This window comes from Anser brachyrhynchus, assembly GCF_964034855.1.
Source record: "Anser brachyrhynchus genome assembly, chromosome: 1".
Classification (NCBI taxonomy): Eukaryota; Metazoa; Chordata; class Aves; order Anseriformes; family Anatidae; genus Anser; species Anser brachyrhynchus.
In genome coordinates, this window is record NC_137694.1 from 64887817 (window position 1) to 64911433 (window position 23617).

Genomic DNA, 23617 nt, shown 5'->3' on the forward strand with positions numbered 1-23617 from the left:
AATGGTCAGGTTTTAAAAGTATGCCCACCACATAAACACATCAGGGTTTTAGCTTATAAAGGAAAGATATGAAAATGCAAACACCCTCTAATGAAAGGAGAACTTCACAGAAATCCAGCTGCACTGCTGCAGTTGTCCACATCCTCATGTTTTGGAACTTCAACGAAAAAATCAAAGAAAGCAAACTGACAGGAAAGTATCTCTGTGGGAGAGTTATTCAAGGACATTCAACCAGTACACTCAATTGATTCACTCCTGAGACTCTTACGGAAAGATATTACTGATGGCAGTTCAGTAGCAGAATGAAGAGCAAAACCTGCATTTCCTATCCCTTAGCTTATTGCCCTTTTTGTCTGATGCTGCTTTTCACGACTGTCTGGAAACCAGAAGACATTTAGAAAAAAAGAACAAGACCCACATCATAAGGATTTTGATGTAGGGAACATATGCTGAATGTTCCATTGTGACAACAGTAAATTATTACAGTCTAATAATTATAATGGCTTTTGTGGTAGAAAATACTCATCATCCAACATGATAATTATTTTGCAATTCATTATGATGGATAATTGCATTCAAATGCCATGCTCAAAGTTATCAAGTGCTTAGGCATAAATGATCATTATCTGACTTCATTCAAAAACTAAGACTATGATTTTTAACCAGCAAAATGATAATATTTATCTATTTTACTAGCTTGTGACTGTTGAAGCTTCAAGGACACGCACATGCACAAAGTACTTCAACAAAACTAGTTCCATAACACTCAAAAAAACCCAACAGCTCTATAGAGAGACCAGCTGGGAGAAAATATTTAGACAAAGCTATAAATTTAAAACTGTTAAAGAGTTTAAAAAATGGATAAAAAGTCTTAATAAGCCACCCAGAAAAAGGATGCAACAGCATGAAACTGCTATATAATAAGTGACAATCAGAAAACTGGCAAAGAGTATAAAGATGCCCTCAACTCTGTCATCTATGGATTATGTCTTAATTAGAAGCGGGTTTTAAATACATTAGAATCAAATGCCTCTTAACAATCTTACAGGTCCATTAATAGATTATAAAATTTCACAAGGCAGACAAGAAAATGCATTTTTTGTATTTTGTTTTGTATTTGGAAGGAAATGCACTAAGATCTTCCTATCATATACTTTCCACTCAATTAACTGCTGGGAAACATTCAGAAACGTCTTTGAAGGACAAAGATTAGAGTCAACAGGTCTGGATAATTGGAATCCTGCAGTCCTACAGAGCTTACTGACAGTACCTGTTTTCAGCAACACCACCACCAATATCATCAAGACAAGAAAAGTCCAATATTAAGTCTCTCCATTATATCAATATCAAAGAATTGTGGATGAAGAAGGTCTTAACCAACACTAGTAAGCACTTCAACAGAAAAACAATTTTCAAACAAGACTAACTCAATTATGTTTTAAACTAGATACTTGGTTATGTAGAAGTAGCTGCAGAAATGGTAATATTTAGAATTTTAAGGCCTAAATCTAGCACTTTACAACATTCTTCTTAAAACTGTATCAACAGAGATCATGTGAGTTAATAAATGGTTGACATGCATCAAGAACTGTTTATCAAGATGAAAAAACTATTTAAGGATGTTTCTTGAAGGGTTTTTTCTAGAGGTTGGTTAGTAGGCCAAACAGTATTTAACATTTCATCGGTGATACAGAAACAAATTAAGATTGCTGCTGAAAACACTTGCTGTGACAAAAACTGCCAGAGTGATAAATGATAATGGCAACCAGGGGTATCAGTATGATCTGGATCACTTATTAGTCTAGATTCACTCAACGACAGGTGCACAGATATATAAGAAGGACAAGAAATGCAGGCCACGCATACAGATTAAGTGGGCTATAACCTGAAAAGCAAAGGCTGAGAAGGATTTGATGTGAAGAATTGCCAATGTACTACTGCCTCCCTGCTCCCATAAAGGAGCACACACCAGGATAACCTTCAGAACATATGAAGGATATGATTTAATATGAAATTCCGCTACTATAGACAGCATTAAAGATGCTGGCTGACTGAGATAAAATTGGGCTGCTTGGACAGTGACAGGTGGAAGGGATCTTGTTTTTTTCTTGGATTTTTATCTTGGTTTACCTATAAGACCATCAAATCTGACTGTGTCCACTGCAACAGGCACCTTGAAAGCGTATGTTCACATAAAATGCTTTGTTTCAGTTGCCTTAAGTGCTGGCCACCATGCGATACCCCCTGTTTGAGATTGCCACACAAGATCTACGGTATTCTTCCAGAATGGCAATGGAGGCCAGATGAAATAGCTTAGAGCCACTCACAGGGCACTAGATATCCAGGCTTAGGCAACCAAACCGAACCCTACATACTACGCTGTTAGGACTACACCAGCATGCTAGCATAGTACAAACACCACTGGTGCCCACTTAGAGATAGGCTTGCAGATGAGCAGGAAATATTGCCATTCCATCATGGACAGATGGCAACATGTCATCAGCACAACTTCAATGACAACGCTAAGACTACCCAATAAGGCAGGCTAAATGTATCCAGAGTATTTTACTTTTTCACAGATATCATTACAAAGCAGCTACTTGCTATGAAACACCCCATTCAACCCATCTCTGTCAGTGCAAGACTAATCCTTAAAGAAAAGGCTTTTGTCCTTTACACCAGGCAATGTTATCTGTTAAAAAAAAAAAAAAAACACCACCACCACCACCAACAAACTGAACAAAGCAAAAGGCACATCACACTTACAGTATAACCAAGGAAGAGATGCAAACTTACCTTTACTTGTCGGGCCTGGCTGATAACACAGGGTAAGCTAAACAATTGCTGCACAAATGCCTTCAGCTCCTCCATCGTCAGCTTGGTCCGTGTCCTTCCACTGTCTTGGCTCTGTCTGCTGTGTGAATGGACAAATTTAAACAGTATTACATAAGAGACAGGACAATGATCCCTGGATTTACTCCCATTGACAGAAATCTATCAAGATTACTGAGAAATTACAAAAAAAATCATCACTTTAAAACTCAAAAAAAGCCTTCCCAAGAATTCCAATATCTTAAAAACTAGATTTAATGTAATTCCTCTAACCATCTTCAAGAGAGTTTACCCTACTCTTTGGAGTGTCTAGATGACTTTCAAATTGGGTTTGTTCCAAATAAGTAAAAGAACATAGCCCCAAAAAGCAGCATGAATAGAATTTGGGTGGGTGGTTTGTGTCTGTTTTTTGGTTTTGTTTGTTTTCCTCAGAACTACTTAACTCTGATTAGAACAAAAATCCCAAACGGTTTTTGGTAAAATACTGGTCACAGCTTCATATGATAACCAGGGCAAGTAAATGGCAGGTAGAATTGCTTTCTCTCCTCCTGTAAGCCAATGGATCAGACACAAAATACCACTGGTTGAAATAAGTAAACAAACTACACAAACCTATTATGCAGCTACATGAACTATATAAAGTCCCAAGTGCTTCAAACATAAAGTAATTCAAGATGCCTCAAATGTGAGGAAACAGAAAAGAAAAGAAAAGGAAGAACCTCTCCAAAAATTACTAAGGTTGATCAGATGCAGATAGTAAGGACAAAGTCAGGAATTGATGAAAACAGAAATGAAGAACAAGACTGCTCTGAAGCACAAGACCTACACATCTTGAAGGCACTGGAAGGCACATTCAAAACCCCTCCAGATGAAAGCAAAGGGTTTTTTTTCGTAAGGGTCTCTGTGTCACATAGGAGAGAATATAGTAAAAAACAAAACCTAAAGAAACCCACCACTCAAGCATAGAAACCTATTCCAAAAAAAAACTGAAATGGAAGAAGTCTCAGAACACTTGATACATGAAATGAACACCTTCAGAATTCAAGTCCTGGGCACCTCTAGCAAGGGATGTATCTACCCATAATGATACTGGTTGAGGTTATGGTTAACAAACCTGGGAACTGTAAAAAAAAATTGAAGTGAAAGGCATGGAGTTAAATATCATCAGTGGTGATGGTGCCACAACTTCTGCAGAATCTTTCTCATCAATTCAGGTTTTGAGCAAGAGACATGCAAAAATGCTGACAATGGTATGTAGGCAACCGTATGGGCCAAAAAATAAGGGAAAAAGAAGTAACACTGATTCCCTATCTCTAAATTGATAGCAGCAAGACATTTCCAAGGAACTAATTTCAGTAATGATCCTCCCTTGTAGTCAGCTTGAGGGCCAGAGCTATTTCAAAGATCCATGTGGGGTATGTACTTGCTCAAGCAGTTGACTGCCATGACAGGCACTGACGAGAATTCTCGGATATGTAACAGCAATAAGCTCTGAAAAGAAGTCTTATTTTCTAAAGCTGTCTCACTTGTTGCCAGAGAACTGATGAAACTGGCCTTGCAACAGGAAAAGACTGCTATGGAGTAGAACATGTCCTGCAAAGACACTTCCATCAAGTATCACTTGAAGCAAATGTCACAAACCAGCTGAATGCAGCAGAGTTGTGACACTGCACAAATTAAACACTTGGTATAAATTATCACTGGCAGGCACAACAGTCTCGCTAGCAGGACAGATTTTAAACACTGAAGAGCTGTTCCCTGCTAAGCAATCTACATTTTATTACATTAAAGAAAACCAACGTTCAGTCTTTCAACCCGTGGACTTAAATATAAAATTTAGATGAATCATCACATATAATTATGCTATCTATGTCTCAGAGAGGAAAAAAATACTGCAGGCTTTGACTTGCTCTGACTGACAGTGAGAAGGAGGGGGAGCTGCACTGGACCTGCTGTGCCACCACTACTCTTGTGTGACAATGAATGGAGCGCAGAGCTCCAAGAGACACCCCTGCAGTAGGGCTTGCTCTCCTTCCACAGCACCCTGGTGCTCTGTCCCTAGTCCAGGCATGGACTGCCACAGCACTGCACGCTGCACAAAAAGATACAACTACCCCTGCCTATGAAAACTCCCAACTTTCAGCATTAGGGGAGAGAAAAAGCATGGGGGTATAGAACCCATCGCCACTGTTCTGTGTCACCTATTTTTCTGTTTTATATACCATCAGATGCTACATTGTTAGCTACATCTGGATCATGAATTTATTGCTGCTTTATTCCCTGCCAAGTAGTTCAGTTTCAACACTCATTTTTAATTTATTTATAACCTTATCCTTTGTGTAAATGTGACCCATCTCAGTGTCTTAAATATGAACATAAGTGTTAAAGAACAAGCTGAAGGCAACCTCTGTATTTAAACTTCCCAACACTGTTTAAAGAGGATTCAAAATCTTTGCTTCGGAAAAACGCTCAAACCTCAGTTTTGTATCATATTGCAATTTAGCATACAACCACCCTTAGGCTATAGAAGTCTTCTCTTGACCCTTGGGATTCATTTTAGTTCAGATACACCACTGAAAATTGCTGGTTCTTTCTAACGTATCTACTTGTTGCAAAAGCCCTGGAAATTCACCAATTAACTGGAAGCACGTCTGTGGAGAGAAGGCTGACATACTCCAACAGCTGGCAGAGGAAGCAGCAGCAATAGATCAGAAACATCTTGGAACTACCAAAATAATTGAAGTTTACTAGGAACAGGGCAATACAACAGCTGGAGCACTGCTTCCTCCACCCAGACCAGAGTTCTAAGTGACCATACCTTTGTGCTAGCAGGATCCTACGAGCAATAAAAAACAAACACGGGCTTTCTTTTCCCTGCTCAGATTCAGCAAAAATGTTTCTCTATTCCAAACAAGAGTTTTCAAGGTATAATACCTGATGTAATTGGGCCTGTGGCGTAACTCTAAGATTTCAGTTTTCGAACTGAAGCAACAATGATGCATTAGGTCCTGTGTAGCAAAGCTGGCTATTATAATTAACAAGGTACTTACTTTTCACCTCCCTCCCTTAAATAAGCCTTAAGTTTTACACCAAAAACTATGCATGCAAAAATACAGAGTCAACTCTTATATATTCAACATAGGAAATTCAAGTTAAGAAAAGTTTATCATACAACCATTGGCACAAGAAAGGTGGTTACCTGACTGAATTCCTTACTACAGGACTTTTACTCCATGCACAGAAAGTATACAAGAGAAGGAAGAACACACTGATGAAGGCTTACTGACAGCAGAACAAGAGGACACATCCAGCAGATTGCCGAGGTAGCGCCAGGGAACAGAGTAACACTCAATAGGCCATAGCAAGGCAGGCAATACAAAGAACTAAGCTGCCAGAAGCCACCAAGGCAAGCTGCTATTTTTCAGCCACACATCAGTGCCCCCCATGGTCCTTGCCAACTAGAAACTGGTTCAAACTACAGACTCTGTTTTTGCTCTCTGCATTTCTCTGCTCCCCAAGATCTCATTCTCCCAGTCAGTGCTAGCAAGATGTGTCCTCTTCATCTCCCAGTAGTTCTACCAGCAGCACAAAGCATTCTACAATTTACTTGTGAACAGCTGGCAAAATTATAAATATTTGACAAATGCTACACCAGAAGCTTACCTCACCAACCACAAATATTTCCCAGTTTTCATGTACTCGGCTTTGCAATCCAATGTTTTAACATTTTCTTTCCTAGAGCAGTTTTATAAACCCATTCTTCATTTAAGCTACATACTTTGTCACACTGCCAAAAATTTAAACACTGATGTCAAGACTTACTTTTCATACTTGTTTCCTCCGTTTGTCTTTCCCTACAGGTCCCCACATGTTCAGAAAAATACCTTATCAGTGATCAAACAATGTTTCCGAAGGACTTCACATTTCAGTACATAGGTCAGGGGAAAACAGTATGTTTGACACACTCCAAGAGCTTTTTGGCCCTTTGTGTCACTGTATTTGTCTCCCCAACCTGTCAATGAGCACTACGGGCAAACACCAAAAGAAGTTGGTAGGAAGTGAGAAATTCAGGGCTCTTACATTTTCAAGTCCAACCAAATAACAACTTTAGAAACTTTAAGGAAAAGCCTGTCCTACCTGTGTTTTTGCTTTTTGCTCAGAAGCAGCTGTGCTACTGAAGCACAGGTCTCTGCTTCTTTCACTGCATCTCTCAGCTTGCGGAAAAGATCATTTTCTGGGTATTTTCTGTCTTCAGCATCTTCCAACATCACTCTCAACTCAATTACATCTGTAATAATAGCGTATAGTTTGTACGCAGAAACAAAAGACATTTTAGATTGCTTCCAAAGCCTTCAATCAACGTTCCAACAGGCTAGTTCAATTTGAAATACACACTGATGAGTGGTATTACACTCTCAGTTTAGCTCATTTCTCTTTTCTACCAAACAATACATAGTGTTTTCTCTCATTAAAATGAGAACACAGGGGAAAAGAAAGTGGGATGTCCTGAAACTCCTGCAATGAACAACAGAAGTCTGACCTTTCTTGTGGTTGAGGTTGGCAGACAGAGCTTCTGTAACTCTACTGACCCAAGTGTCATAAGACTGTGCTCTAACTTTCACTCCATACAGCAAAGAAGGAAGGTCTTCCAGTGGGTACCGGTACCTGGAGATGAAGAAAGAAAATCAAGCAAGAGTATTAATGATCATACAAAACCCATGATATTGCTTATATTGAGTTCTCCCAGCTATAAGGCCAGAAACACAAACGTAAACTACCCTCTGCCTTGAATGCAAGAATCAAGCAAAGAGGATAAAAAACTCTTCAGTTAAAGGAAGAAAAGCATCGCCAAATGTTACATTTGGTCACTGGACTTCAGCACACTACTGGATCTGGAAGAAAAGTTTAAAAAAAAACACGCTTGTGTACCTTAAACACTTCTTCTGCATGGGACATGGACATAAATCAGATGGATGGTATAGGCACACCAGACGCTCAGGATTACAAGAACACGTAAGAGCTGACAAGAAGCACGTGGTTCTGCAAGCTGTGCACTGACGCTCATCATCTGGAACAAGTTCAAACACCTCTTCTTCAGACATCAACACTCCCTAACAAAAAAAATAAGACACTTGCTACAAACTCTAATCCAGGCAAGACAGAAAGGGAAGAGGGGAGCAAAATTCCTTTTGCAAGTAAAGTGAAAGAGTTGCCTTTTATTACTCACCATCTGTACAACAGACTCCCTTAAGCGTGTTTCTTCCTCTATCATTAATGTCATCTCCTTGCAGACCATGGCAGCCAGCCCAACATCCAAGCACTCTGGATCTGCAGCCATCTTGAAGATCAGCTCTTCATGGGAGAAAACACAATGACGTCCTAGCCTTCGGTAATGACTCACACACTGACGTCCAATTGGAAGCTACAAAAAACAGAAACCATGTCTCTTATTTTGGGAAAAGACATCTCAAGACCATCTCTTACCCCTTACTTTCCTTCCTTTCACAAAACCTGTGAAAGACTGAGACTCAGAAATACCATTATACCTTTCGTGACAGAGACAACTACAAAAGCATTAAATCCTATCACAGATGAGGATAAAGAAGATATCCATTGGCATGTTGGGGGGCAGGCAGGTATCTGCCATAACCTAACTTACAGACACACATTTCAGAGCTGTCCTAAGCTCTTTTTACTTTCAGTGGACAGAAACTGGAACCATAAAGAAGTCAGCCAGTCTCTGCTAAGGTGAAATACACTGCCCCCTGGAAATTACTATGCTTGGACTAAAAGTTAACCGAAACTGGCATCACACATTTTGTGGCCTTTAAAGCAAAAAAAAAAATTACCTAAATACTAGATGAATTTGCTACGGATTTCTGGGTTACATTTTGCATAAACAAAAGAAATTTCACATGCCTTGTGTCAGTTTTTAAGTTTTCCTAGGGGCTATACACAGACCACATCATGAGCATAGAAAAAGGGACCACTGACAATCCTGCAGAAAATTTCTCTGATGAATGAATAAACATGTCTGGTTAACAACTAGGAGTCCTATTTAAATGTATGAAAACAGAAGTTGGAGATAAATAAACTACAGATGTGATCTTATCTTCCAACTGTAAACCCTGGATAGTGATAGGACACACTACTGACATCTTACTGAAAAAGAATCCACATAAGCTATGCTCTGCCGTGCCATGGCTATCAGAACATGGACTAATATAATTAAAACATGCAATGAGCTGGCTCAAAAGGAGAACAAAAGACAGTTATATAGCTACCTCCAACATACAAATGACAACAGATATTCAATACAGTACATTAATCTATGTGAAATCCAGAAAGATGCATTCCAGAAATACTAACTAAAGGTACAAAGGTACTGTGAAATCAATAGTTGAAAAGGAAGACCAAATCCAGAAGCTTCAGTTTGAAGCTGTTTAAAATTGTGTGCTCAAAATCATTTTCTGTAATGTAAATTAACATCAGTCCCACTGTTGTACCAGGAACTATAAACATAAAACATACTATGTAGTATGAAAGCTACTAACACTCTCTTTGCAAAAGGTCACCTAGCAGAGTCATATGAAACAAATACAAAAGAACAGACCCAGTCAGCAGTGCAGAAGTTCACAGCTTCAGCAAAGTTGTATCCCTGGTTAAACCCAGAGTGATAGGCACGAGGAAAGGTCACAACAAACTCGCCAGCGCATTGATTGGTCCTGTATACCTAATACAAGCGAGGATAAAAGGGAAAAAATAAAAATGAACTTGCAACAGAGGTTAAGACATTATGCGGTGCTTGAACAACACTTTCTTTACCTATGAACCACCACAGGCAAAATAGCTACCTCTTAAGCGTTAAGGGTTGGTTCTGTCATCTTAACGTGAATCCTCAGTTCATAGCCTTACTCAAAAAAAGCTAGATATCTAAGTCAACAGTTTAAAACTCTCTTTATGAATCCCGAAAGGGATGTTTCTCTATCATTATTTAATCCATCAGACCACAAAGTGCAAAAGCTTTTGGAAAGAGCTTATGGTTTGCTTTTCTACAGTATTTGCCAGAGAAGAAATTTATCTTAACAAAAAAGCAAATGATAGTGACTGCTGCTTAAAGGTCTGCTGTCAATAATGTTTGGTCAAAACAGTTTGTAAAGCTGAGATTTTCATAAAACATAAATATTTCACTGCCAAAAAATATTAAAACCAATTCACAGACAAATATGCTGCTATAGCAGGAGTTATTTTCAATAAAAATGAAATGTAACACAATGTACTCTTGTTCTGTGAGATATTTTTTGTAAGAAGTTTGGCACGCTCTTCTCATGTGAGATGATTAAAATTTCATGGGGATGATAGAGAAGGATTCTAGAAAATGTATTTTAAAACCACTCCATAACTAATGAATTGGAGATGTAAACATCCACTACAGAAATTCTTCAGAGTTATGTCAAACAATTGTTACAGAAATTTGGCACAGAATGACAAAGTGAGTGGATAAAATGCTCATGTTCTACTCACTGGTACACCATGTTCCATCAATACATTGGGGTTCATGATAGTGACCAGCTGATGCAGGAGATCAGGCTGGGATTCAAATAGCTCAGGAGCCAACTCCTTCATCACATCCTCCAGTTGCTCTGCTGCGTGAGAGGGCACGCCATACCACGTCTTTGGCTCTCCCCTAATAAAATAACCACAATAATCAATATGTTGCTTACAGAAAAGCAATGATGCCACCCAACTGCAAAGTGTACTTCTAACACCACTGTGCACACAAACCAAGTATTTTACATGTAGGCACAAAATCATCTTTAATCAAAAACGACCTTCATCGTGTATCATTTTCACCTGAAAAAACAATTACTCTACAACACAATTCTCAACACACCTGACAGCAGATTTGCCATGACAAATCTAAGAAGGAAGATACTGTCATTTACCATGCTCTAAAGGGATAAAATGGACAATCCTTTTACTTTAGGAAGCAGAAAGAAAATTCATCAAGCAAAATCTTGGCCATTACAGCCACTGTTTAATAGGAAAAAAAAGATCGTTGTATTACTTCATTCTCTCAACTAGTTTTGAAGAAGTCTTATGTCTGAAACCAACAGGAAAGTATACCACATACACAAAGAATGAACAAAATACCAGTGTGATGAAGTATAATCAATCCCTCTAATATACATAACCAGTTACTAAAATAACAGTGGTTCACTGGACCCTTACAACAGAAGATACTTAATAAAATGGGTTAGTTAAGTATGAGAGAAGAAAGGACACACAGGGCCAAAACCAAACAGAATTACTTGAGAACGTATCATTCTAGTCTTTCCAGTCCTGCGTTAAGCAAAATAAGCTGTAATGATCTAGAATCTAAAGTATCGAAATTTTGGGGTTTTATTAATTTTTTTTTTTACTAAGAAGTACAAGTAATATCTGCTGAAATATCTGAATCAATTTACATAGTATTTGCTATCTAACTATATTAATAACCTTATTATCACCAACCCTCCCAGAAGTTAGACAAGGAATGGTGTAGCATTTTCTTTGGTTCCTACAGGCTTCAGTGACATCTGCTGGTCGGACATAGCTAGCAAGCCCCCCTAAGTATGTACTTCTCTGTATCTGGCTGGGCTGCTGGAACTCACCAGCTGACACAAACTCCTCACATCCTGATCCAGTTAACAGCATGCTATGAGGACAATAACTGAACTCTAAACAAACCGAATCCTCCTCCTCAACCTGTGGATCAGATCTTACTAGCAAACAGTTCTCCAGAAACGTGCAGTCACAGTCTAAAGGCTATCAACTTATCCTTACCAGATGTACAACAAACGTTCCTTTCTGAAGGGGTGCTTCCTACAGACTCCCCTCGTCCTACTCCCCTGATAAACTGGGAAGACTGCAATGCAAGCAGTTAATCTGTCAATATTCCACACTATATTCCACACCAGTGAACTCCAAGTCAGTTCAAAACCAAAAGCTTTCTTAGAAAAGATGTTAGCCTCTAAACCATGATTTTGCAGTGATACTAGATTGTTGGCAACACAAGAATACTTAATCAGATCATGAAAAATACCAAAGTGCTTAAAACAGTACGTGTGTTCTCCTTTTCATTTAAGAATATGGACTGCTCATTGTGTATAGCTTTTGGTTTAAAAGTCATCAGGAAGCATAGGTATTTTCAACTAAAAAAACAAATTCACTAAAAGCAAACAAGGAAGTGCAAGATAGATGTGCAAAGGAGGGCCCATACCAATGCAGGTAGTTGATGGAATAGCTCCAGTGGTCTTCAATATGCCAGCAAAATGAGGAGAAGCACATCCCTACATACAGCCAAGGTACCTTCATGCCAGAGATGTCAGCATTGATATGAGCAAGGACTGATTGTTCCAGAATTGGCATGTTATTCAAGTTCCAACCAGAAAGTGCATAATCCTGCAAGAAAGAAAAGGAGAAAATTCTCAACAAATCAGATGACCGTAAGGACATCAACTCTAGAAAAGAGAAGTACTAAGAAAGATCAGCTTATCCATTTCTATAGCAGACACTGCACAGTATTCTCCAACAATGAAGTACCTGAACTAGGAAATACTTCCTTAAACTCTTTAGTCGGCATTTAATCAGACTATGGGCTATGTATGTTGAAATACTAGGACTGGCCTTATTCTTTGAATCAATGCTCATCTACTTAAACTTTGATCCCTCCCCCCAAGTTTCATGCATTTCTGAAGGAAAAAAAATACCAACAACACTACCAGAAAAGCAAAAGATAGAAGTCTTCAATAAAACAGGATAACTTATAATTGTAAATACCACAATGAAATTCATGGTATTATTTCAGCTTTTGAGAGACCAGCTTTACTATGCTGCAGTTTATCTTGATCTTCATAAATTATTTCAGCAAGTTCTCAAGAGAAGAAATTCCCACACTTATTTCACAGAAATCAGCATCACCAGTTAAACAATTCTACCTTTACTTCAAAATGTGCTCAAGTCTGTACAAAAAAATGAAAATTCAGGCTGCCGCTACCATTCTTCTTTCAACCTTAACGAAAGCTGTTAGCACACGTTCAGTCAGCTTAGGCATGTCCTACAGTTGCTGAATAGAATGGTCCCACCCTCACCTCGGCCACATGTTACTGTTGTTTCCTTCGCACTGACACTAAAGATAAAGCAGTGAGTCCAATGATCTGGCTAGAAAGATTTTTTTTTTAATTACTACTTTCATACAAATAGATCAACAAGCATTTCTGACTCACCAAGCAGTTACAAAATCATTGCACCGCCAAAGGTGCAGGTAGGAAGGTGCAGACATGGGTGGAAGACAACAGTGAGCAGGATTACCTTTTCCAGGGATTGGAATGAATTGATTTGGGTGCTGTGTAATCATGAAAACACACCCTTAATCTCATTTTCTAAGAATTCAAACATATAAGCAGCCATAAAATTGATATGCTACAGTAAGGTCTCATGAAAAGTAGGTAATATACTTACCAGATATTCTTTATCTTATTTTCCATAATAGGATGCTACAACTACATTTTTTTCGTTCTTACAGTATGCACAGCCAGAAAAACAAGCTAAATCTGATTAGCCTGTTTTATTTATTATGAACCTCCTAAGGAGGTTAGAATTATGTTTCGGTAGATAACTCTTCAGAACAAGAAAGGAGAATCTTATCAGTTTCCTTACACTTGGATATACCATAATACAGGCAAAGATACGCAAGTTGTTAAATGATATAAAACAGGTGTGACTTCAATCATGACAAACAGCCTAGCTATCAGCAACCTGATCTGGAAAAGAACCTAAACTGTCAGATTAATGCCCTGCTCAAAAAGAATGTTAAGCGTAAGCAAGAGTTTATTTATTTTCATGATAAAAACCACAGTGATTCCAGACTTGTATTCTTATTGTGAAATCTTATGCAGGACAAGGAATGGGGTTGGTTTGCATCTCCTGTTTCTCACCTCTTCCTCTGGCATCAACTTTCGTCGGCCATCCTTCACTGGAAAGCCACTTCCAAAGTCCTTGGATGATATATCAGCTCCATATTCTACAATGACATCTTCTTCGATGCTGCTCACCAATCTCCAGAATTCCTTTTCCACAAGCTCAGTGGGAACCATCTGAATGGAAAAAAAAAAAAGTTAGGGTATGTGCAGACAAGATTCAACCTAAAGGCTATCATTTAAGCAATCCGCTGTTATGAATCCCCCACGTATCTCCAAATACCAAGGACACTCCACCTCACCCCTCCACTCCTCAGTGCCATACAGTTTGGCTTGCATTCCTTAGTAGCAGCTGCAATGAAATAGAAAGAGAATGCCACATCATGAGGGATGAAATGAACAAAAAAGATGAGGTTACCAGAAGTGCAACTAAAAAAACGTTAATTCTTGATGGACAAAAAGGGAGGAGACAACCAGCAGAAGCCAAGCAGCAAACAGAATAAATAGTGTTCATATTCCAAACTATTTCAGAGGATAACAACCAAAACCTCTGAGTAACAGCACGAAAATTCCGATAAATGTGTTCAAGAGTGTAGTCTTCATATATCTCATTATAACCCCTATTTATAAGCATTTAGTTATGAAGCTTGTTAGAACAAAATAAGGAACGAAGCTTATTTTACAGTGTCCCAAAGCCATACAATAAATCAAAGTCCTTAAAAGCTGGAAGCTTTGACAACACTGCCCATAAATTACCAAAGAACGCCAAGAAGAAGTAGTTTGGTGTTTCATGCAGTATGTATGACAGTGGAATAACGAAGGTGTGCCAAAACAGACGTGCCAGTTTTGGAAATGCTGCTGAGGTGCAGAACAACACACAAACCACAACCCACAAAAGATTGACAGACTCAGTCTATTTATTGACTTGTTTGCAAGAAAAGACTGTAACAGGGAGAAGAACAATCCTCTGAATAAACCAAACCAAGACAAAAGCCATAGAAAGGGTGAGAGAAAGACCCCTATGACAAACTAGAGCAGTCCTATACTTGGTTTAAATAATCAAAAAGGGAAAAAACTTAAATGGAGTACAGCCCTATAAGCAATAAAGCTATCTGTCCATCACAGGAAAAGGGTGAAATGAAGTTGAAGCGAGACCAGATGCCAGAAAGTTAAATCATTTGTTTACATGTTTGAAGCTTATTGTGCCTCTTTATACAAACCTAAGATGCCTCAGCAGAAATTCAGGATCAGCTGAAACATCTTTTCTTTTTCCCCTACAAGGAATGACAACAAAAGTTGAAACTCACGTGGACTGGCATGTTGAAATAATCAGACTTGAAGTTATCAGCCATTTCACCAAAGCTCTGGAGAGTATATTCCCTGACAGCTTGTTCAAATCCAAAGGCCTCACGGGGTTTGTTGCATTCCTAAGAGATGACACATGAAAATATTGTTCCCTGCAGATTATGATACACAATCACACTTTTTGTTTTTCTCTAAAACACACCAGTGTCCATCTGAGTCCTTACCAAACACAATAAGCTATCAGTTTTGAATGCTTTTCTTAGCTGAGGAAGTCCTACCTCAATGGAAACGGAGCAGAATTAATTGTATGGAAGCTAATGTAACATGGTAAACCCCAACACTACACACTTCTGCTTGCCTGTCCAAGCTACGTGTCATCATCTGTTCTGTTAGCAGCAGAGCGTGACAGTGCACAAGAAGAATTTACTGAATTTACACTGGATTCAAGTACCTGCAGAATAGCTGCACAGGAAGTCATCCTGCCAGTGCTTCAGTCTTACCATAGCGTAACATCAACTGATTTAGCACAATGGAAGTATGAAGGAGGAATAAGAGAATCAAAACAATGCAACACGTACCAAAGCAGCTGACTAGTAACATCTAATAACACAAAGTCCATCTGACAAAATCTTCAAATCTTCCACTGTCCTATAATCATGCCAAGAGTCCAAAAAGACCAACTTACGTTTCTGCTACTGTTCCCATCCATTTCTACAATGCCTTTTTCACACAACGTTTATATATACAAGACATATTTGAGCACAAACATGACACGAAACTTAGTGGCTTAATAGTCTTTAGTCATAATGAAACCAGACTGAAGAGGAATTCAAGATCAGTAGTTTCTTTTTCTTTGGGGAAATGAGTATATAAATAAGTGAGCATGCGTTACTGCCCCTTTCTGGAAAAAACGTGGTCTAGAAACATGGTCTTTTTTAAAAAAGTTAAAGCCAGTGACAAAATTACAGCTTTAGAAATAGCAAGCTTTTTTCATCTGAATTCTACACCTACCTATATCCTGAGCTTGCAAAATTTGTTTTCTTATGGCAAATATCAAGCCAATAAACTGATGTTTGCTGCCTTTAGGCTGGTGATCGATCATCACTTTGAACGTGGTATTTTTTGAGCAATGAAATTCAAGCTAGCTTCCACTTTTGGAGCCTTAACAGTTGCTTTCTGAGTCTAAACCATATCTAAAATAGCTAGTTTTTAAATTAGTTCTTTCACTTTCTGCAACAAGCTATTCTGAACAATGTCATAATGACTTCTCAATAATCAAAGCTCCCTGCTATGCCCAAATCACATGCTTTGATTACTTTGTTGCTTAGAAAACCTTTCATCACTGTGCTTAAACACCTATCACAACCCTAATTCTCACTTAATTCCCTGCTACCAGCTCATCAAATTGAGTTTCAACTCTTAAAATATAAAGGCTAGAGTTTTAGCTTTCACATGGCAGCGTCATAAACAAAAGTTATACCCAGGCTCTGGAAGGAATATTTCTCTCTCCTTAAAGCTCATCGGCCAAGAACAGCTGGAGATTCACAGTTCATATCTTGACAAAGTTCCAGAGAAAACCACAGCTCCTACTCAGATGGAACAACAATGAGAGCTGAACTGCAGCCCTTCTGATCTTTTCTGGACCACAACCATACATAAAAAGCTCAAGTAGTTCTTCAACCATACCTCTGCAACACACTTCGGACACCTCCAATCACCTTTTGGTACATCAGGTAAAGGAGGAATCAAGCAAAAAGTGTGATAGCTGTCATCACATCCATCGCATAGTAGCAGTTTGTCTTCATTATTTCCTCTGCCACAGAACAAGCAAACATACAAGTCAACCTGCGTAGAGAAAAAAAAAAAGTTGTTATAAAAGTTTCTTCACCCAGAACCTGCCTTCCTTTTCCTAGCAAAGAAAGGATGTAATCCTGAAGTTCAATATAAACATCAACGCAACCTTCTCTGGTTGTTGAGAAGCACCGATAACGATTGACTGGGCTTCAGTCAGGGTGGAGGGGAATAACTGGAAATAACTGCTGGAAATAACTATTCAGTTCAGTTGGGTAATTGTTTTCTAGGTAACTCAGAGTAGCACCTCATTTGTTATTCCAAGGCAAAACAGTAGGCTACAGTTTTTAAAACTTTATGCTCTCCCTCTCTTTGAGCTTCAAGCACTGAAAACAATTCAAAGTGAAATCACTACAGACAATTTTTGGAGATATTCTTTAATCACATGCTATTTCAGAAACATACACACCATCAATTGCAACAGAGCAGTGATTATGTTCACAATGGACAAGGAATGAGGACAAAAAAACTAACATACAAATTTAAATTAAATTCCAAGGGAAGGGGAGGAAACTGATGTAAAGGTACAAAATCCTTTCTTGTTTTTCCCAAAACAGAGAATATAAATTCCAAATGACAGAAGTGTTAAACACAACAGAGAGAAAAAAAATGCACGGGTCTGTCCAAGACCACCTCTCAACAAGAACAACACTGATTGGGAGATGTGTCTCAGGGACATCATCAGGTTTCAAATTTTCTCTGCTACTGCTTCATGTACTGTCCGAAGGACTTTTACTTTAAACATTTAATACAGAACCAAAGATCTGTGATGTAATCTAAATGAAGAAATTGTGTATTATACAACTAAAAAAATATCTTCCATATAAACATTTAATAACAATATCAACTTCACAAATAACACTTGTTTCCAAATTCTGCTACTACTACGCTCACAGTCACTGAGCAACTCAGGTTCGATATATTTTCCTCACTCGGCTAAAAATCCTCCAGAAGTGGTGGGTTTAGTTTGGGGGGGGGGCTAGGAGGGATTTGTTGTTTTTTTCTTTCTGGTCAGGCTGTCATAAAAACATGTGCTTTTCAGTTCATTAAACTCACACAGTTATGTCAAACACATGAAATCAACCCCATCTGAGTTATGCCAGCCTAGTTAAGTACGCAACTTCCTAGCTATGCAATAATAAACTTCTCTAGGGGAAGATTGCTTAATAACGATCTTAAGAAACAATTTTAGAAAATAGTGCAGGTCTACCAAGTAACCCAGCATTTTCCCCTTTTTAAGACCAAAAAAGACCACTTAAATATGGAAGATCATATCTATCTTAAACGAGTTAACAAATAACTAGTTACTTTTCTTGCAAGTATATAAAAGGGAAAAAGGGTACCTTAGCAACCTATCAAACGTTTCCAGGTTCTCATCCCAAAACTAAAAATGCATTAAAATGGCAGTTATAATAGGAGTCTATTCTATGATACTTACTAGTTACCTGTTGCTGATAATACCTTCTTCCCTCAAAATTCATATGAACTTACACATTTTTTTGTCAACCCAAGTGATGATTTGTCAAACACAAAGACTGCCTTGAAATATGTATTCACGAAATGCAGATCTGTGGTTACACAGTAACCACAAGTAAGCCTCCTAGCCATGTAATTAAAAAACAGTAAGACTATAATGATATATGATTATAGATTTCAGAAGGGGGGAGGGGAGGATAAAAAGAAAAAAGGTATATATTATTTCATTGCCTCTCACAAAAGCGTAAATGAATGAGAGAGAAGTATAAACAAAACTGCAGCATAGTATTTTTCAGACAAGTTATATAAGGCTAACATATCACCTGTGCACTTCAAAATTGCTTTCCTTGAAGATCTCTCATAGCATTAAAAAAAAAACGGATGGAACCAAATGGACTACGTCACAGTATTTCAGAAGACTCTAGTTAGAGGAATTCAGTTCCAAAATAGCAGTTCTGTTGCTACAGTATTTTCATTTTCTCTTTTAGACAGGAATAAACAGAAAGTATACAAATATAGTCTTCTATACAGAAGAAGATGCTGGACAAAGTATTTTTAAATGAAAGCATACTTTAACAAAATGGTTGCAATACTTACACTGCCTAGGAATACCATCTACTCAGTAGTAACACAATTTAAAAGAAAATTCAAGTCACAAACTCTAACAGCTACAATGGCACAATGATCTGTTTAAGTGTCCAACTTCTCCCACATTTTCTTCCCCAGGAGGCATTTTCACATATAAAAATATGATTACTGGAGGCTTTTGGCTGCCTTGGCCTTCCATGGTCTAACTTAAAATAAACTTTTGTAAGTGTTCTTGGGCTGAGAAAAAAAACAGCTAAATTCTTAGTGAATGAGTCTACTTCTAAAGACATTAAAAGCACGTCTTCATTCACTGTTGTGTGCACATGCTAAATTATTACACTAAAATTGAAAAGTAATGTGCTACTAAAAATATTAAGAACAGCAATACACTACTTTTCCGTGGTCAAACATCAGAGAGCTTAACATTTCATTTTTCCCCTTGGGTTCTCTCCTAATTTCTTCCTGCACCAACTCATATAATGACTAGTTTAAACTCAAAACAGCAAAGACAAGATAGAAACAGCTAAAAATGCTAATATCAAAATACTGAAATACTGGAGCGCATCACACAAATTTAATGGAAGATAAGTTGTATCATTGCTCCACAAAGGGGAGCTCAATCTGAAATCGAGCTGCTGAAGACATGCAAGAAGTGCACAGCAAAGGAAGTCCTCAAACCTGTAATCAGCAAGTACCTTCATGTTGTAACACCCTTCCTGTCTGGAAGATTAAAACCTACGCATAAATTATTTTCCAAAATATTGTTCATTTTTCCCACGCTAGCAGTATCATCTGTGGCAGTGTCCATCCACTTATTTGTATGTGAGGGATTTTCAGGGGAAAAAAAACAGTAAATCGTGGAATTTTTTATTATCTGAAACCACAGTAATAGAATCAAACTTACAAAGTTGACAGAAAGAGTTCCTTTGCGTTGCCTCATCTGCATTCCAAATGCTTCTGATCTGGTTCCCTTGCGTCTTCGTGTCACCTCATCTTTAAGTAAAATAAAGTTAAATGTTATTAATATCACATGACACAACTTGCAAAAAAACCCCACAGGTGTCCAGTTGGGTGCCCTGCCTTTCATATCAGAAACTACCTGATGGTCCACAGAAAGACAAAATGCCTTGCTGTAACCTAACCACATAAACAGGGATTAGGAAAATGTATTTTGCTTACCCTCACGGTTCATCCCAATTGCCTCACAAAACAGAGTGAATTACACTCATAATTTGTGCACTTAGCTGGTGGGATCAGTTTCAGAATCATCAAATCCTGTTTTCCCTTTCAGTCATTCAGTTCATGCAACAGCTGCTTAATTGTTATGGTTACTATGTAGTACATAAAGAGATGAAACTTTGCCAAGTTACATGAAGCACCCTGTAAATCTTTCTCATGAATTAAAATCTAAAATACTTGGCTTTTTTTTCCAGTTACAATGATTTGCTTACTTCTTAATGTTGTCTCTGGAGACATGCAGAAAGATTTAATAGCCTTACTACTTTACAAAGCAATGAGCCCAATATTTAATTACCCTCTTTATCCTTTGCTCCCAACGCCAGTCCCATCATCTTGGGTCCAGCTCCAAAGATCTGCAGCTTCTTGAGTTCAGTATTTCTACTCATCTCTCCTGCCTCCGCCTAAAAATAAAAATAAGATCACATCAGCACAAACTAACAATACTTCTCCTCCAGCTCTCCTCGTCATTTGCTTATTTTTCAATCTCATAATACCCAACATCAGCTTTTCAAACAAAAGGCAACAGAGGCATGAAAAGACATGATTTTCTTTTCCTAAAGCCAACGAGTGAATGCAAATGGAGTAAAAGACAGCATTTTTATCCCTACTTTCCAAATAATTTCCCACTTAGCATCAGGCTAACCACAGAAAGTCATCTATACAGCAAACAAAAGAACTACGTCTGACATTTATCAAAAAAATAATTAAGAATGCCACAGCATTATTTTCCAAAACTACCATGATACCATGAAGTGCTTTGAAGGGAACACAAATCATGTTTCAACAAGAGCTTTTATATACTTCCTTGAATAGACAAATGGCACTGAGTTCCAATCTATTTCCTGGGTTTACTCATGATGGCAAGCTATAACTGAGATCACAGCTACTCGTACCTTTGCAACCTCAAAATCAGAGATGAAAAGACCTGTTAAGCTAGATGACACACCTCCACAGACCTGCAGTCCCATTGCTTCCTGAAGCATTCCGTTCAAGCGAACTTCTTCCTGTCCCCCATTAACAATCAATCTCATTCTCCCACATCACATCTGCTAACCTAGCAGCACAAAGAACCTCAATTTTCTGGTTTTATCTACAATGCAATCACCTTGGTATTTGCATTTACGTTGTCGCCTTGCATGTTGAAAACCCTTTCTAACACTGATAAAAGCCACTAAATTGTCACCATTCACAATCTTCCTCCTGAAATTAACTGATCCTAAAAGATCTCAGCAAGACTATCAATTTAGAAGACCGGTGTCTAGTTCTGAAGTGGCTATCTTCACATAGCTTACTCATGTTATTTCGTCTGTTATTCTCCACAGAATTAAGACCTGATTTGTCCCGTATGAAATAAGCTCCCTTGGGGAGACAAACATTCACAGTTTTCAATCAAAACAACCAAAAAGACCTCTCCCAGAAAGTGCTTAAAATAAGAAATTCAAATGTACTTTTAGCAAAGCTCGACGTAGATCCATTTCCATTTAATCAGTTGCTTTTTTCTGTTGCCAGAACACAGGGAAAGAAATCTCTTCTCCTAGTCGTTATTACCCAGGGGAATTTTAGCGATATTTAGAGGCCCTGTTCCCACTGAATTGCGTGTTCAATCTTTCCTAAGTGATTATCACTAATATTCTACTTTTGAATATTTATGAATTCAACATTGCTATTAATTTCCGTTTAGATTTATATATTTTTTTTATTATTTGTTTGTTAAGTCCACTCTGAGATTGCACCCCAACTAGCAAATTTTACGTCATAAACTCTTCAATATTTGGCTAACAAGTCATGAGTAAACACAGACTTATTTTTGCTGTATGGAAAAGCCTACAACCTAGAGACATCACAGGTCCCATTTGAAATTTGTTCATATTTTGTCCGTTTTCTCAATGAATAGAACTTGACCGAATCAACCCACATCACAGATCTCATCACAGTATGATTTTCCATCACTTCAGCAACATTTATTAATGCTCTCCAAAATTTCCCTCCTGCTATTGTGACCTAAGGTAAGTTTCTCAATGATGCCCAAAAAATAATTCGACTATCATATTTACTAAAAGTAAATCACTAATGTACAACCATCCTCTTTAGTTTTATAGCATTGATTAAAAATTTGTTGCCTAAATAAGATTTTCATAACACCATTGCCCGTATTTATTTCGATTCCACTAAAACTAAGTGGATATAATCCACTTACTTTTCCATGCTCAGGCCAAAAAAAAAGCTATACTGTTAAAAAAAAAAAAAAAAATTATATATTAAAATGTAAGCAGATTTAAAAAAAAAAACAGATTCCTGTATAACCTTACAAATACTGCAAGGCTATTGATAGCGTAAGTTGTGAAAACCAAAAGCATTCACAAGGCTTAATGAGGAGTCTTTCCGTGGTATCCTTCACGATAGCATAGAAACACCCAACTCAAAACTGCGAATACATGAAAAGAGATATCCTGCATTCCTTGCCATCTTTTCACTATTAATAGTACAAAACTTCATGTTCTTGCATTAGTTTTTTTGTACAACGAAAAGCAAAATTAACTTGATCAATTTAAATTCTTCTTCCTGAAGGATGCTTGATGAAGATAACTTTCTTTTACTTTCTCAACAGAAACACTACCCAAAGGCTTTTCTTGTATAAGGGCAAATCATGTAACATGACGAGAAGAGCTGCAAACAAGAATTCAAATATTTGTGTGCTTTCCCCATTTGTCAGCATCTCCCAGAGTTCTTTTGTTTTACTAAATTATTGCCATCAGATAAATCTCTCAAATTAAAAAAAAAAGAAATTTCACTTTATTGTTATTCTAAAACCATCCACAATTGTTTTTAGTTTTTCCCAAGCTTGCTTGGATATTAATATCCTTATTATTTATCAAAATTGATCATCTTTGACCAGACAGCACTTAATTATCTTTTTCTTCCAGCACAGCATTTCCTTACCAGAACTCATCATGATGTAACCTCATTAGATAAATCCCTTGTCAGTTAAAATACATCCTAAAGGATAACTTGTGCAGATATTTTCCCCATAAGATTCCCTTATATTTAACTTATCTTTAAGGATATTCCACTTTCCCAATCTGAATCATCCTTTTTGTTTTTGTTGTTTGTATCTTTACAAGCCTTTCGTAAGTATTTCAGTTGCCCTTCTCCACATTTTATTTAATAGCTTTCTTCAGAAGAAAGAGAATGAAGCGTTCCATTTATTTTTGAACAGAATGTCTCATAACTAAATTGTCCTCTTCCTTTTTGGAAATAAAACTCCTTCTTTCACAAAGGAGAATTGTCATTCCCTATTTTCTTTCATTTTTTACTTAAAAAAGATAAAAAATGTGGTTTTCTAAAATCTGTCATCTCCTACTACT

The 23617-nt window shown here is 37.7% G+C and overlaps 1 protein-coding gene across 2 annotated transcripts in view; it reads right to left on the reverse strand.

Annotated features, from left to right (window-relative positions):
- The window catches only part of KDM5A (lysine demethylase 5A), a 48415-nt gene that overhangs the window by 16623 nt on the left and 8175 nt on the right, over window positions 1-23617 (reverse strand). Inside the window, exons 6-18 of one of the 2 annotated variants that reach the window (XM_080576069.1) lie at window positions 20548-20653; window positions 19918-20006; window positions 16785-16943; window positions 15101-15220; window positions 13812-13970; window positions 12095-12276; window positions 10357-10519; window positions 9446-9565; window positions 8060-8254; window positions 7762-7943; window positions 7373-7497; window positions 6970-7120; window positions 2797-2911 (exon numbers count right to left, since the gene is read on the reverse strand). In XM_080576069.1, coding sequence (XP_080432195.1) covers window positions 2797-2911; window positions 6970-7120; window positions 7373-7497; window positions 7762-7943; window positions 8060-8254; window positions 9446-9565; window positions 10357-10519; window positions 12095-12276; window positions 13812-13970; window positions 15101-15220; window positions 16785-16943; window positions 19918-20006; window positions 20548-20653 — 1866 coding nt within the window. Of the gene's footprint in view, window positions 1-2796; window positions 2915-6969; window positions 7121-7372; window positions 7498-7761; window positions 7944-8059; window positions 8255-9445; window positions 9566-10356; window positions 10520-12094; window positions 12277-13811; window positions 13971-15100; window positions 15221-16784; window positions 16944-19917; window positions 20007-20547; window positions 20654-23617 lie in introns of both variants that reach the window. The other variant, XM_080576068.1, reaches the window with a different exon arrangement.